Genomic DNA, 15,849 nt, shown 5'->3' on the forward strand with positions numbered 1-15,849 from the left:
GCAGAAGTTTAAACACATACTGACCTGCTTTATCTGTACAGAGAATTCAGGTTAGACCAGGAAATTAGGCTGAATATTATGAGAATGGACCAGTTTTAATGCTTCATTGCCTAGTGAACACAGCTTTGTATTTAGTGTCAGAAATATGTATAAAAGATTGGGAACAGGTCTTGCATGGCAATAGGGCAGCACTTCGTGAAATGTGGCGGATGGCAGGGATCAGGAGCATTGCACAGCGGCTCTCAATTTATTAGGTTAAAAGTGTTCCATCATCACAGACAAGGAGCTATTCATATATTGAATGACTAGGCTGGATCAGCTGTCTGACCTGCTTCTGTCAGTTTAATGGGTATGATGTTCATTACTGTTCTGTTTCACTGACAGCCCCAGAGCTCCACTCCTCAGTCCCAGTGTGTCCTCGTTTCTCAGAGCCAGTTACAGGTTAAAAAGATTCCAACTCCCACTGCGATACAATCACACACTTAGACTTTTAATTACACATTTAAGAGAATATTTTACAGTTAACTCTTCAATAGTTATGCCATTCCTGCCACGTAACCAAGAACCCTGGCTCCTAAAAGCTGAGCAGCAGCTCTGATACAGACTGACATTAGACAGGGGAGGAGCAGAAGGCAGACTCTGAAAACTCCACTGGAAAATCTCCTGGAATCTCCTGCGATGAGCGTTTTTGTTTCTAACAAAAAAAAAAAAAAGAAATCCCCACAGCCATTTGCCCGTGCCCTGCCCACGTCCATTTACAGGAACATGGATTAAACCTGGATTGTGCAGAGCTCTTTAGTGAAATGCATCAAAAGGTGGGTACTGCGCGGCAGTCACTGATAACCAGCGTACTGGTTCATGAGTTACAGTCTCAGCCTCTTGATATCTTCACTTCTGAAGTCAATACGCAGCGCCAGAACCTGACGCACCTCTGCTGGGGTCAGCCGCCACGTCAAGGGACCTGAGTTAGGACCCCAGTAGTCCAAGATCTCAGTTACCTGCAGTACAAATAGGTACAAGTGAGCCTGTGTAAACCAGATTCTTAGGTCAGAGTATCAATACTACACTCTCAAACCTGGAATGAAAGTATTATCATTATTGTTGATGCATTCATATGTCGTTACCCTTTTACTGTTGGAATTCATTTATTTTTTGGGGGGCACTTTTGCAACAAAGCTTCCTGGCCTGACTTTAACTGGGGACATTGTGATTTGATGGTCAGTGTCTACAGACCCCAATGCCATCTGGACACCCCATTTTACTGTTGTAGCTGGTGGAGGTGGAGCTATTTTAACTATTTTATATGCATCTGGGTTTATTATTTTATACCAATGCATCACATTTTAATAGCTGTAATTGCAGATATGTTTGTATACACAATCTTAATCTGTAAAATAACTCGTAGATAAATCTTCAAACAGACGTAGTGGAGTAATAAGTGCAAAATATCCAATTGAAATGTGGTGGAGTATAAATGTAAAGTAGCATAAAATGAAAACACTCAAGGTATCTCAAAGCTGTAATTGACTAAATGTACTTAGTTGCGTTCTACCCCTGGTGTAAACTGTCATAAATGTTAAGGTATAAACACATAAAATTTGATCTAAATTCTGTGTACAATGATCTAAATTACCCGCTCCAGGTTGAGGATGGTGGCCATTTGTGTGAGACGAGCAAACTTATCCCTGATGGTCCAGGTGGTGACGGTGGTGAGGTACGCCACAAGAGACCGAAGCTCTTTATCGAACTGCAGCCCTCCAAGCTACAACAAAATGATCAACATGGTTTATATCAACAAAAAATGGCGATGTGTTATCTATACAGCAATATTTTCTTCAAGACTTCATGTTGGATGAAGTATAAGAATCTATTTCGAGGTTTTCAATAAAAACGCACTGCTCAAAATAGGAGATGCTAACGTGATAAAAGGAAGCACTCTCTCCTGCAGGCCTTCCTGGACTCATTAATAAATCATGGCTGGAGGCTTTTCATCATGTGTGTCAGTGATGTGATGTCATGCACAGGGAGCTCGGTGCCATCTTGTGGCTGAGCTCAGCTCCTCACCCTGCTGAATGAGCATTTCAGAACAGTCTTCTCCATCTCAATAGATATCAAGCTGGTCATCAGGCTGGTCAGAGTGTCATAAATGACAGGAGAGAGGGCCGTCTGGTGAGGCAGAGGAACAAAGAAAAGGTTAGAAAATAGCAAGAACGAGTACATATATTCAGCAAATACAAAGTGAAGGCTTAAATGTTGCAGATACCTTGAACTCTGCCATGAGCTGCTCCAAGTTAACGATGACCTGCTGCACCCAGGGATCATTAGCTTCATAATCATTAAACTCCTCCTGTGGGGACGACAACGCAGTTACAGTGGGATGTTTTATTGACCCCTGGTTTATTTCTGTGTAGGGTTCTGAGACCATTACCTCCTCTATGTTATGTGAGATCGCCAGAAAGCTGCTGATCCAGGGTTTGACCTGAGGCTTTATGGCTGTTGTGTTCAACTCAGTCAGACCCTCCTGCGAAACAAAATAACATCAGAGTATCACACTTTTACCACTCAGCAGGAGGCCAAAGAGTCTTATAGAACCATGAGTGGACCTACACACATTTACAACAAACACTTGCTGAAAAACATCTCACATACACAACTCGGAGAACCGTACTTTAAAAATATGTTAATAAAATTCGGATTTTTTTTCTTCTTCCTACAAACAAATAGAAACATGGTCTTAGGACACAGGTGACGCTTGAAAAGCCACACAAATGTTTCCCCATTCTTCAGCACCTACTGTAAATAAGCAATACATAACTCTGTGTGTGTGTGTGTGTGTGTGTCTCCAACCTGTAAGAGATCCTTGAACTTTGTGGATGTATTGACGAGGTCGGACAAACAGCTTTCAATCTTGGCTTGTTCACCAGAGCCGCCCCCCTGACTGAACAACTTGGAGCAGTCGTTCTGCAAGGAGAAAAAACAAAACAAAACAAAACAAAAAAACAAAAGTCAATTTCTGAGCATTAAGCTAAACTATAAATGATGTAATGGATATAAAAGAGGCAGAGCATCGGTACAGATGTTAAACTTACCTCTAGATTTCTCTTTAAAGTTGTGATATTCTCACTACACACCTCCACATTATTCAGAGTCACCTAACATGGAAAGAAAAAAAGTGTGAATGAATTCTTACAGCTAATTCGATTGGTTTAAAAGCTGCTTTCTGCCTGAAGCTTTCAGAAAACTGATGCAATCTCATAGTTTATCCCAGTAATTAGTAATTCTCTGCCTTGCTGCAATTGTCAGTGCAAATATTTTAGACTTTTTATAGCGGCAGAGAACTGGTTGGGACAGTGAGACTGATGCAACCGACTCCCCACTCCCATGATTTGCAGTAACGCAGAAATCTTGTCCTATTTCTACGACTCACATCTCCATTGCTCATTCAGTTTTATCTCTAAAATATTTATGCCCCCTGCCCTAGAAGCCACTCACTCAGTATTAATAACAGTAATGCTTTGTTTTACAAGTCTCATATTTAAAAACTAGAATAAAATGAGCAACCAACACTTGGATCATTTCCCTTATAATCACCACCACATTGCATAGGAGCTTCCTGGATATATCTTTGTAATTTACAGCTAAATGCTGGCTAATTAATTAGGAAATTTCTGACAATCTTCTCTGAGTTTTAACATGAACTACTTCAATAATCTCAAAAACTGCAATTCTTTCTAAAGGTCTCTGAAGACTTCATGAAGTCACACCAGACAGAGGTTTTTGCAAAATATAATCCTAGTTTAAAGATGGTAAATCTGTGATTTCAGCACGTCTTGATTTCACTTTAACTTCTGACAAACGGGTTAAAAGGTTTTTGAAGTAGTGCTTCCTTCAGCTGGGAGCCACTTTAAAAATTAAAGCACTACTTACATTACTTAAATTAAAGGAGGTCATTCATGCATTTTATTCCTCACTTAAATTACTGCTGCTCTCTTTAAACAAGCCTTATGCGGAAACCTGAAAGCTGAAGCAAGGCCCAAAGAAGAGTCCATATTAACACGTCTTGACACACAGCCATCAGTTGTCTGTCGAACTGTAAAAGTGAAAGATCAGAATATAGACCACAGTATATGAAGGATTCCTGCTCTTAAAATTATTTTTGGCATTTTAGGGGAAAATCTTCCAATGGTTCCCAAACTTGTCACTGTAGATGTTTGAGCATTGCAGAAAGTAATACAAACATGTTTTAATTGCTTGATGAAGTCCTCAGTGCTGAAATTATGCAACAAAAAATCATACCAACTATTAGACTGAATGGCCATATCCAAGTTACAGTTTGTTTTGTAGTTTTTACCCTGTCCTGTCAGGAATAACAGGAGCAAAATCATCACCACAAGCCTTGTATCACTGCTATGTCACTGTCATTACTACAACATGACATTTAGATTCATAAAATTTAGGCTTAGTGTCATTAAGGCTTAATTTTTATCGCTGACAAATTAGCCTTTACTGTCTAAAAGCAAAGTGGGTGTATGCGTGTGTGTGAATGAGTGTAACTGTCGATGCATCTTACCAGAAAGGCAGCCTTGGCGTGTTCAGCGCTCTCGATGCCCAGGGTGTTGAACTTGCCCTGTTGTAAGCTGCTCTGCATCAGACTGACCGCACTGCTGACACCACGCTGGATGTCCTGAAGCGTCGTAGCTGGAAAGCCCTGCCGCAGCTTATTGTACAACACCTCCCTGACGGGTGAAGAGGGACACACAGGGCAGGAGGGGACACGTACATGCATGAGATGTGAAGAAGGATAAGGACTGAATATGTCAACAGGACAGTGAACGAGAGGTGGGCACCTGAAGTCAGACTCCAGCACAGAGTTAGCGTGGTTGATCATGGCACACAGGCAGTCGATGCTGGAGCTGGATAAAGCTCTGCTGATGCACTTCTTCACAATGTAGAAACAGTCGTCCACCATGCTGGAGGTCAGCTGACCCTTTTCATATGAATCCATAGCGACAGCCTGAGGATGGAGAAATCATTTTATTAAAATGCTTTAACCTCCTAGGACCTGGCGTCCACATATGTGGACCTCACATTTTGGGTTCTCTAGACCACAATACTAACTTTTTCTCAACAAGGGCCTGGTGACCCCATATGAGGATATTATACTGCCACTCAGTAATCGAAATTTAAAACTAATGTCCTCATATGTGGACATAATTTTTCTCAGGTCCCAATCAGCCTAAATAGCAAAGAATAGAGCTCGGGTCTTAGGAGGTTAATACATTCTGATAAGTAAGTATTACACCTAATGTGGGAATAAGATTATTTTGTCAGATATTGAACTATAGAAATAATACTATATAACTGAGCAATGTACCTTGTTGACAGACTCCCTCATGTAGTATTCTTCCATAGGAATGTAGTAGCCAATCAGCTCCTGCATCGTCGTGCTCAGCAAGCAGTGTTTCAGCAGCTTCTCCACATTCTGCTGATGCTCTGAGCGTTCAAAAATATAGGAAAAAAATTAGATACGTTTCAACCCCCACTCAAAAAGGCATCTTTGTATACTTCAAGACATGTTAATATAAAACTACCCTGTGTGATGCTCTGAGCGTCTCCAACTTCAAAGTCGGCCATCATGCGACGACGTAAAAAGCGCAGGTAGAGCTCCGCCCGTGCGTTCATCAGGGTTACTTCTGCCAGCACAGGGTCCAGTTCCCTGTTCGGGTAAGACAGAAGTGTAAACAAAAACACCACAGAGACAAAGATAGAGATGAAGGCAGCATGTTGCTGAAAATACCTGGGCTCAATCCGTTCCCCTGGCACGCTCTTCATCATGCTGCTCTGGATGATCTGAAACTAAAGGACGGACTCGAGGTCACAGCAAGAACAGGTACACAGTAGAAACTATCATGTCATGCAGCTCAGGGTCACGTTCTTTGTGTCTGGATAACGGAGTTTAGATTGTTGATGATTTAACATGGGTCTGGATTTTTGTGTTTTTTGGAATCTGGTTTAAAATTCATCTGGTGCTGTTGTCATGGATGGATCGATAAATTGATCGATGGGTTAATCACAGCCTCTGGGTTGCATTTCCAGCCCAGGTATCTATAATTATTCTCTCAGATTGTTTTTTACATGTCCTTTAGCTCAAACCTGCAAAGTGCAGTTTATTACACAGTTAGCTGGATCAGGACCAAGAATCTTTTGGGTCGACCCAAATATGAATTCATTTGCACATACAAATGGCTCCCTTTCTTTTTAGACATTATGATTTGCTCATGTAATTTAAATACCCATATTTATACATGAAAATATGTTTGTACATAAAAAAAGAGCCAGTCCAGAATTTCAGAAACTGTTGACAAAAGCACATGAACGTAACTAAAATTTTCTGACTGTTTAATGGAGCCCGAACACATGACATTTAATCTGACATTAAAATGGAAATTTGCCATTTGAACTCTAAAACTTATTAAATGATTAACTGCAGGTCACTTTGCTGGAAATAGTTTGTGCAATTAAAGCTGCTTTTTGAGAGATTTTAGTTCAGTTTCATTTTTATAGCAGGCTCATGACTATCACTTCTGTCTCTTTGGTATCCACTGGAGAGATCCTCATCCTTCATGCACCAACATCACTCATAGTCTGACCACATTCACTGGTAATATCTTAAGTTTAACAGTGATTCAAGTGTGGGAACAGTGGAAACATTGTGGAGCACAATGTAGAACAAAATCCCACCAGTAACAACACACATATAATATGATTAATGTCCATGAATCTATTGGCCCAGCACATGCTGGGAGGGTTCTCAACACCTACTTCGTGAAACTGCAATCAAATGCTAATTGCGGTTTCAACTCTACTCATTTTGTCTTTATTTCAAAATAAGAGTGCATTGTTATTCAAGATAACTTAATCCAAATCAATCTTAAACTGCATTCAAAGAACCAAATTAGCTGGATGAAAACTAAACAGCATTATTTTAGCCTGATAGATAAGCATGAATTAGTAAAGCCACGTATGAAGAATAGGGCTCAGATGTCATTCAAACCTTGTTGTGGTATCCTCTCTGCTGGATGAACTTGTCAACTATTTTCTGGGTCTGTCGGTCACATTCCTGCTGCAGGTGAGTGATGAGAGTATACAGATGACCTGGACCGTAATAAGTCTCTACTATAGGCTGATGAGTCTCGACGACACGAGCGATGCCTGTAAACACATGCCAGTGCATTAGTGGAGTCTACACCAAGCAAAAAAATAAATACATTAAAAAACAATGATGACAGATACAGACACCAAGTGTCAGGCCTGTGTTCTCACCTTCCAACAGCAGTGTCAGTGTGTCTGCAAATATCATCAGTGCTCTCTTTTCACCCAGGTCTCCTCCTGTAGCTAAAAGCAGGTTCTCCTCAGCTTTGGAGGCAAGCTGTGAGAGTGAGTGTGAAGAACAGAGACAGAAAAATAACTGATAGAGTCACATATCTGCAACTATATCTGAATAAAAGATAAAGATTTAGAGATCTCATTCTGCTTTCTCATTTTGTTTAAAGAGCAGATAGACGAGTTTTTCCAGGATGGGAATATTTTACAAATTTAAGCACTTAGCTGACACTCAAAATACAATGGCTGCAACATCAGGATAAACTGAAATTACAAGTTTGAATAACCAAGCAACAAACAGTAAGGAATGCACATGTTTTACAACAGTAAATAACAGGAAGCTCTTAGAAAGTGTGTATCTCAACCAAGGCTGCACAATTCTCTAAATCGGTTATTTCAATAGGAAGTGTATAGAAATTTTGACACTGCATCTGGACCCAGAATCTCCATCTGATCTTCATCGAAATACACAGGAACAACCAGGGAATACAGATCTCTTCATTCAATAAGTGATTCATGATGAAATGAAAATGTTTTTAAAAGCCCTATTACACACTGTTAATAAATCCTTTAAAAACATAATGGATATTCATCATAAACCAATTACCTGTTCATTTAGCCATGGCCTAAATTTCAACTGAATTTTAACTACCTTAAGATTTTGATATATTATGGAAACTACATTAAAAACCAGACAGGCAAGCAAACAAACAGGACTGAAAACACAAAACCCCCTTAGTGGTAGAGAACAGACTCTTAATACACTAGTTTCACTCTTAGAGAGTTACAACTGGAAACCCTCTCACCACAAAGCTTTCCAACACTTGAGCATGTCTCATAGAGTTTATTACTGACCTGACTGCAGAGATATTGACCGAAGCGGGCGAGGCCCTGCTGGTGGAGGCCCAACAGGGGGAAGATCTTGAAAAACCTTTCCACTTGGGCAAGGTCGACTGCTGCTACAGCTTCATCAAGCTTCTCAGCAACGATTACCTTCAGTTTCTGCTCTGCTTCCTGCAGCATGACCAGACTGGCGTCCACAGCACTGCCTGTGCAGACAAGAGGCACTGGCAGTGTTACAGTGTCTGTCTAGTGATGTTCAAACATGTACAAGCACAGGAATACATTCACAGGAATGCTTACAGAGCAGTGAAAAAAGTTAACAACCTCACATTTAATGATCTTTGGTAGATTGCAGTAGGCAATAAGAAAGTCTGAAAACCAAAGCGTTTTAGCTTGATGTAAGCTATTTACTTGGCCCACATTATTTTCTTTCTTTGAACCTCTACATCCCGACCAAGATCTGACAAATTCAAAGTGAAAAACGTACAAAAACACAGGAATCCAAACAAGACTGTGGGACGTCTTCACTAGGGTGTAAGTGTTTATACTGAGTAATGCACTTTGACAGAAAGGTAGGGGCCTCATACTTTCTTCTCCCTGCCTGCTCAGCTCAATAACTGACTGGTCCAGAGAGAGGTATCGATGGATGTGAGCAGCAGCCTGTTCAAAATCTTCGTTACGTAGAGCTGTTTGCACACCATCCGTGCAGAACTTCAGATCGAGGATATCATCAGCACGCTGGATGACGTTATACAGTCGAGTCTACAAGAATAAAATGAAATATGATACATCCGATACAACTTTCCTTTTGCTACCTTTTTAAAACTTTTCATTTTTGAACACTAAGTTAGAGAAGTGTTGATTGAAATCTAGGGTCATTTTATATTAAGGTTGTAGTTTGTGGTGTTGCATGGGACAGTGGCAGCAACTGAAACCCCTTTAGGAGATTATGCATGTTGTAGGGAATTTACATTGGAATGCATTATCCAGGTCTTTTTGACATTTTGTCAACATTTAATGACATTGAGTTAACGTGTACTTTCAGTCAGTTTATTAGGGACACCTACTTAACTTATGCAGCAGTGTTTCAATAAATGATACCTTCAAGAAGTTATAATGTTCAGTTTTTGTTGAAACTGTTTGAGAGTGGTGGTAGATCAATGAAGGTAGATCACATGATAGAACAGAGAGAATGTTATCATCACTTATATCAGTCCACAAAACCGAGCAAACGCTCTTCTGTAAATGAAAAAGGTGAGTAGGCCTAATGAGTGCATGTTTTCACCTTTGCCAGGTCTAGCTGTCTGACTTTGCGGCTCACGTTTTCAGCCAGGCTGCAGGTAAATGTGATCATGCCCGACAGCTGACTGGCGTCTCCTCCAATCAACTGTAGGTTAGGCCTGGAGAGCAAAGAAACCACATTTTGTACAACACAACACAGATTATTTTGAAAAGATCATATACTGCAATGGTTTAAGATCAAATCATAGATGATCATCCATTTTTTAAACTACTCTAATCTGGACAAACTATACCCCATCCGCTGCAGTGCCAGCATCTTTGTGTGAATGGTCCCCTCCTGCCCCACCAGCCTGTCCAGCTCAGCTTCTACTTCTTTCTGTTGTGAACAGAAAACAAAACATGAAATGAGTTCCATCTTTTAACAGTCTCAAAAAAAAAAAAGATATTCATTGTTGTTGAATTTAAAACTGAAGGATCTAGGCTGTAAAATTTACTCATATCACTCAGTGTAGATGACGGCACACTTAAACGTTTCTAGGTCGGGAGAAGTGGTGGGGGAAGTCAGAGGATGTAAAATTCCTGAGCTCAAAATGAAATAATACTCAAGTAAAACTATGTAAGTATGATCAAGAAACTGTACCAAAACTAAAAGTAAACCTGAAAATTGCCCAAGTGAGTGGTAAACTATTATGTATTATATCATTAGATCATTACTACTCATGCATTCACACGTAAGCAGCATTTTACTGTTGCAGTTTTGAAGTGGAGCAAATTTATAACTATTTTGTATAGGACTTCCGCTAATTATTATTTTCTTGATTAATCCAGTTATTGTTTGGTTTGCAAAAAGTCTCATCAAAAATAATGAGAAACGTTCATCACAATTACCCAGGGCCCAAAGTGACACCTTCACAATGTTTGTTTAGTTCAATCAATAGTCAAAACCTCAGCATTTCCAAAAATGAATTAAAATTCTTAAAAGGAAAAACGGCAAATTCACACATTTGAGATAGATTAGATTTCTTTGAGATTTTTTCTTACATGAAAAATTACTTCAACAGTTATCAAAGTAGTTACTAATTAATTGCCTTTCAACTGACTAATTGTATGGGTGGTTTAATCTTTAACAAAGCCTCATATTCTGAAAGATCTTCATGTGCTTTGGAAGTAAATGTCTTGATATGTAGAATAACTAATAATAACTAAAAAAGTCAGATATATATAGTGGAGTAAAAAGTACAATATTTCCCTCTGAAATGTAGTGAAGGACAAACTGGCATGAAATGGATATAGGCCTACTCAAGCAGAGTGAATCGGTGCTTGAACAAATGTTGTGTCCTAGGGACTGTTTGGGAGTAGGGTGTTTGTTTAGCTGTCAGATGTTTCCTTCATAAAGAGGAGAACAATATTTAATCCTAACAAAGATAAATCTATGTCCAAACATGAACTGCATCCTAGAACCTCTTCTGCACTTCATTGTATTTGACAGGTATGTGGAGTGTTTTGCACCCAGACAATTTGCTGTCACCCGCATTATCTCCAAAACAGTGAACAGTATCTAACCCTAACATGCAAAGACAAGTCGTTAGTTTAGTTGTTTTCGCCCATGTAGACGTGATTTGTTAAGAGTGGTGTTGTTTCCTCTCAGTCGTGTTTTGAGTCAGCTGCGTCCCGGGTGTTTACGTGGAGGACGAGAGCGACCATTTGTACACGTCAAATAAACCGCTGTTAACGGTCGTTACATACAGACCTCCTCCGTGCAGAGCTGTTGGTAAACTCTCTCCAGGTCCTCCAGCTCCGTCAGCCCCGAGATGGCCTCCATACTCACAGAGGACACCGACCCAGAGTCGCATCTTCTCGCTGCCACGGGTCCACTGTCTGCCATCTTCCGCCACCGAAGCACCGACTCAGGAGAACCGGGTGTCCGTTGTGGTTCACTCCCCGGGTTTAGCCTGTCAGGCAGCGCTTCTTCGTGTAGCAATGTGAGCTACTGAGAACATATACTTCCCCCTTGTTTTATAATGTGGGTGAACGTTTTCCTAACTCTGAAAGAAACTTTATCCTTCACCATAGAAAACCATAAATCCACATCAACATTTGGGGCTGGCTGGGGAAGCACAAAGGCACTACCTGAGAAGTCTAATTCTGGGTAAGATGTTTACGATCTACGCATGCGCTGTACGCTTTTGTACTTAAAGCACAACTTCACAATTGTAAAGTTCGTCATAAAATAAAAATCAGGTGTCCATATAAACATTTGAGTTAATCTGCAATAAAATGTGCAAAAATGTAATCCAAAACTAACATATGTTAATATGAGGCTTCAGCAGTCTGAGTGAATCAAATCAAGAGGATATCTTCCTAAATTACAGTCTTTTCGGCACAAACCCCTCTTTTGTTGCTATCCCTCCATTGTGAATCAACAAGGAAACACTGCAAAACACAAAAAGGAGATATTTGGTACATATCCTCTTAATTTGATTACCTCAGCCACGACTGACAAAACCTCATATCATTTGATTTACTTTTGGAATACATTTTTGCACAGAATGAAGACTTAGGAGTTTGTCCCCCATCTCTTCCATTGATAATTCATTTAAATCACACTAAGAAGTGGTCTCTTCGTGGATTGTATGAACAGGAGATACAATTAAAGCTAGGTAAACTTGTTTCAGTGTCCATTAGGGCACCTGACTATTGTCTTAAGACAGACTTGACTTATGCTAAATCAGCACCCCAGCTTTTCTGTGTGTCAGTTCATAAAATAACTTAGTAATGTGCACCACTTAAGGATAATATAACCTGAAATAACAAATGTATTAAAAGTAGACTTAAGAATTTTTTTTAATCCATAAATCAAATAATCACAAACTGTCACACAAAGACCCTGGGGTCATTGGGTCCCCATTAGGTTCTATGGTTTTACTTGTTAATGTTAAGAAATGTATGTCTGTATATGTCTGCTGCTATACCAATACAATGAAGGTGAATAGAATTTTTTTTGTTGCTCAACGCATCAAAAAACAAAAAACAAAAAAACGAAATAGTATTTTAAACAATATCCCAGTTACTCAGGATAAATCTGACCTCATTCATTTTATTGAGACTCCTTTAGTACATTTTACAAGAGACTCGATTCAAGTCTCAGCGTAAGTTTCATAAGAGGATGACACCACCTGTCAGTGACAACATGCTGCACTGTGGCAAAAAATACAGAATAAACATGAATGACTGGCAAGGCCTCATAGCAACCGTAGTAAAACAAAGTTTTATAAAACTGAAAATCGCTTGTCGTGGCTTTGAGTAGATGCAGGGCGGGAAAGGTTTGTCCTCCATCAAATGTCTATACTTTTGATGCACGAGTGATGTCCGGACATCAGCTGCAACGGAAACAAAACCAACTGTCCACTGACTGTTTGCTTTGACCAAAAGAGGAATTTACATTTTTACATCATCACATCTGAAACAGTCCCAGGGCATTTATAGAAAACCTGACATCAGAGTCCTGTGGTCATGTTGAATCAGGAGGGTTACTGTCCTCTGGAAAACAAGAGAAGTTCTTCTCTTTCTTGCTGAAGCTCTTCCCATTTCTTCTGTAGCTCTGCCTTTTCCTTTTGCAGCTCTTCTCTCTGTGTATTTAATTCTTTGGCTTCCTCCTGCTGTGCTTTTCTCAGTGACTCAATTTTCTCCCTTTCTACAGCTGCCTCTCTGGCATCCGCTGCACGCAGCTTCTCAAGCAGCTCCCTCTGATGCTCCAGAGCCCGAGCCTCCTCCTTTTGTGTCCTCCTCAGAGCCTCAATCAGCTCCCGCTCTCTCCTCAACACACGCCTTTCTCCATCAGATGCTCTTGAACCTTTTCAACACCCATTAAGAAGAAGGAAGCAGCAATACACATTTAGTCTCATTACGACCTTGGATACAGTAGAAGCACAACATGAAATAAATAATGTTTTGAGACATGATATCAATTAACTTACACTGACTCAACTCAACAGAGCACTTTATTAGGAACAACACACTGGTAATTATGGTTGCTTAGAAAACAGTTTACATTTGTATTCTGTTTCATGAAAAAGTGGCACAGTGATATTAATTATAGTATATGTGAATTATGAATTAATTATGTAATTACAAGTAGGTGAGAGATTCATGTATTTGCCATGACAGTATTGTCAGAAAGCATTGTTTGGGAAGATGCCTTTGAAAAAATGATTTCAAACTCAAACAGTAGTGAGATATAAGAACGTACCTGATCTCTGTCTCTGTTCTGTCGCCCCAGCAGTCTCTGGTGGGGTCAATGTGTCACCATTAGCATTTGAGCTAGATGGAGGTGGTTTAAGCCCGTCAGCCACTAGTCTAGAAAACACCTCTGGGTGTCTCTTTGACATGTGTCGATGCAAGTTGCTGGTGCTACCACCTTCAAAGCACTGTAACTTCTTCATGCAAATGTGGCAACGAGCAGCATTCAAACTGTCCAAACGCTCATAGTGCCTCCAAATCAAGCTCCGTTTGTGCCGGCATCGTCTTACAGGGCGGTCGTCACTCCCCTCTTCATGTGTTATTTGTTCTGCTGCATCTCCACGTGCTGATTCCAGGATGCCATTAATAGCAGAACTAATATCAGATTCATTCATGTTAGTATGGACGTCAGAGTCTCCGTCCTCCAGCGCTACTTCCACTAAAGAAGAGGAAATTCAAGTTATAATTAGGTCTGTAGCTAATGAATCATTATTGATTAATATATTGAATTTTTAAAATAACTACTTAATCATGCGTAAAATGTCAGCAAACAGTAAAATTACCCATTTCAAGTTCCTAAATTACAATCTGACACCTTCAAATGTTTTGTCTGACCAACAGTCCAAAACCCAAATTACAATGAGAAAAGAGAAAAGCAGCAAAGCCTCAAATTTGAGAAGCAAATATTTGGCATTTCACCAATGACTAGAACAGTTAATCTATAACAAAAATGGTGGGTGATTAATTATCTGTTGATCAGTTAGTTGATTTAAAAACCAATTGTTCACCACAGTCATGATAACATACTGTTTCTCTGGATTCTTATTCTTTCAGATGCGACAGAGAGATAAGATGAATGTCCTGTCTTTTGATCCATTCTTTCAATTTACAACATACTGATCACCATTAACTGCACTCAATTTCTTCCCAATTTCCCAAGGTGACATTATCATTTGTCTTGTTTTATCTAAATAACACCCAAAGATATTTCGTTTATTATCATGTATGAAGAAGAAAAGCAACAAATCCTAACATTTAAGAACATGGAAAACAACACATTTTGCTTAAACAACTATAATCATCATTAAAATAGTTAATTTTTCTGTCAACCGACTACTCGATTATTCTTTGCAGCTGCAGCTACCAGGAACTGGGTGCTTCAATGAACTACCCACAGATGTTTCAGTGACCCATACCGGAGCACAACTGTTCACAGTCCGTGTCCACGTCTTGAAGACCGTTTCTGGGTATAGTTTCAGGTGCCCGTCCTATACATTTCTTGGCGACCTCTTTGGGGTGTTTGACACGCAGATGTCTCAACATGGCCGTGGTGCTGCCCTGGACCTGTCTGGACTGGTAGCCCCTGCAGAGCAGACACTGGACCGACTGTGAGTCCACGGTTTTAAAGAAGCCCCACACCATGCTTCTCTTGCGGGTCATCTCTCTGGGTGGCTCCGGGGTGTCAACACACAACATTAGCTAGCCACTGTTGTCCAAACCACGTCCTGCTTATACTCAGCTTCGTAGCTATAAGTGAAATAAAGTGGCCGTGTAATTTCCACTTCTCAGTTATTTCTGCACAATCAGTACTCAGTCAGTAGTGGTAGCTGTTGTGCTAAGTTAGCCGAGCTATATTTCCTGCTGCCGCAACGTCATTTCCGGGTTGTCTGACCACCGCCTCCTCCTCTTCTACTTCTTTTATTTATTTACTTTGTTTAAGTTGTAAATGTACACTAAATCCAATATTGAGAACAATGAAATAAAAGAGAATAATAATAATGAAAGAAAAGAAATAAGATAAAACAACAGAATCAAGTTGAGAAAAAAAACACACAAATTTACAGTTTTAACAGCCTTTTTATTTGTGCAAGATTTAATAAGCGATGCTCACTTTCTTTATGTAAAGCAGAAAAGAAAGGTCTTTTGCCGGTAAATTTACATTTATGAATATGAAACTTGATAATTATAAGACTGGTGATGGGTATTTTTCATTTTTCTGTTATAGTTTAAAAACCCACAGTATGTATTATAAAGCCTGTGCTTATACATTTTCTGACAATCACTTCTCCATTTATCTTCTCTGTGTTAGAGCCAGCAGGAGCCAGCAGACTGTTCAAGTTTTAAATAATTAATTGGTGTTTC

At 39.8% G+C, this 15,849-nt stretch overlaps 2 protein-coding genes across 2 annotated transcripts; both read right to left on the reverse strand.

Moving 5' to 3' along the window:
* Positions 1-469: 469 nt before the first annotated feature.
* cog4 (component of oligomeric golgi complex 4) lies at positions 470-11,501 on the reverse strand. Its single transcript, XM_023395713.2, has 19 exons — positions 11,219-11,501; positions 9,762-9,844; positions 9,512-9,626; positions 8,814-8,988; positions 8,239-8,432; positions 7,324-7,429; positions 7,055-7,212; positions 5,798-5,856; positions 5,592-5,716; positions 5,375-5,493; positions 4,848-5,014; positions 4,571-4,736; positions 3,090-3,152; positions 2,848-2,961; positions 2,429-2,521; positions 2,264-2,347; positions 2,065-2,166; positions 1,634-1,762; positions 470-998 (listed from the first exon to the last, which is right to left on the reverse strand). The coding sequence occupies exons 1-19, from the start codon at positions 11,351-11,353 to the stop codon at positions 864-866; spliced, it is 2,322 nt and encodes a 773-aa protein (XP_023251481.1). The 5' UTR covers positions 11,354-11,501; the 3' UTR covers positions 470-863.
* Positions 11,502-12,515: 1,014 nt separating this feature from the next.
* On the reverse strand, positions 12,516-15,313 carry LOC111646246 (uncharacterized). Its single transcript, XM_023395694.1, has 3 exons — positions 14,904-15,313; positions 13,718-14,146; positions 12,516-13,321 (listed from the first exon to the last, which is right to left on the reverse strand). Exons 1-3 carry the CDS (start codon positions 15,181-15,183, stop codon positions 12,999-13,001), a joined length of 1,032 nt encoding a protein of 343 aa, XP_023251462.1. The 5' UTR covers positions 15,184-15,313; the 3' UTR covers positions 12,516-12,998.
* Positions 15,314-15,849: the final 536 nt, after the last annotated feature.

Source organism: Seriola lalandi, unplaced genomic scaffold (assembly GCF_002814215.2).
Source record: "Seriola lalandi dorsalis isolate HSWRI2012SDOR001 ecotype SW California unplaced genomic scaffold, Sedor1 jcf7180002054968, whole genome shotgun sequence".
NCBI classification, from domain to species: domain Eukaryota; kingdom Metazoa; phylum Chordata; class Actinopteri; order Carangiformes; family Carangidae; genus Seriola; species Seriola lalandi.

What these genes read in the sequence shown, in the direction of transcription:
- LOC111646246 (XM_023395694.1), bottom strand. Translation starts at nt 15,183, where the DNA reads ATGTTGTGTGTTGACACCCCGGAGCCACCCAGAGAGATGACCCGCAAG. An exon ending in CTGTGAACAGTTGTGCTCCG is followed by an intron (nt 14,147 to 14,903) that starts GTATGGGTCACT and finishes CCTCTTCTTTAG; the next exon opens with TGGAAGTAGCGCTGGAGGAC. An exon ending in AGAACAGAGACAGAGATCAG is followed by an intron (nt 13,322 to 13,717) that starts GTACGTTCTTAT and finishes GGTGTTGAAAAG; the next exon opens with GTTCAAGAGCATCTGATGGA.
- cog4 (XM_023395713.2), bottom strand. Translation starts at nt 11,353, where the DNA reads ATGGCAGACAGTGGACCCGTGGCAGCGAGAAGATGCGACTCTGGGTCG. An exon ending in TCTCACATAACATAGAGGAG is followed by an intron (nt 2,348 to 2,428) that starts GTAATGGTCTCA and finishes TCGTCCCCACAG; the next exon opens with GAGGAGTTTAATGATTATGA. An exon ending in CCATCCTCAACCTGGAGCGG is followed by an intron (nt 999 to 1,633) that starts GTAATTTAGATC and finishes TTTGTACTGCAG; the next exon opens with GTAACTGAGATCTTGGACTA.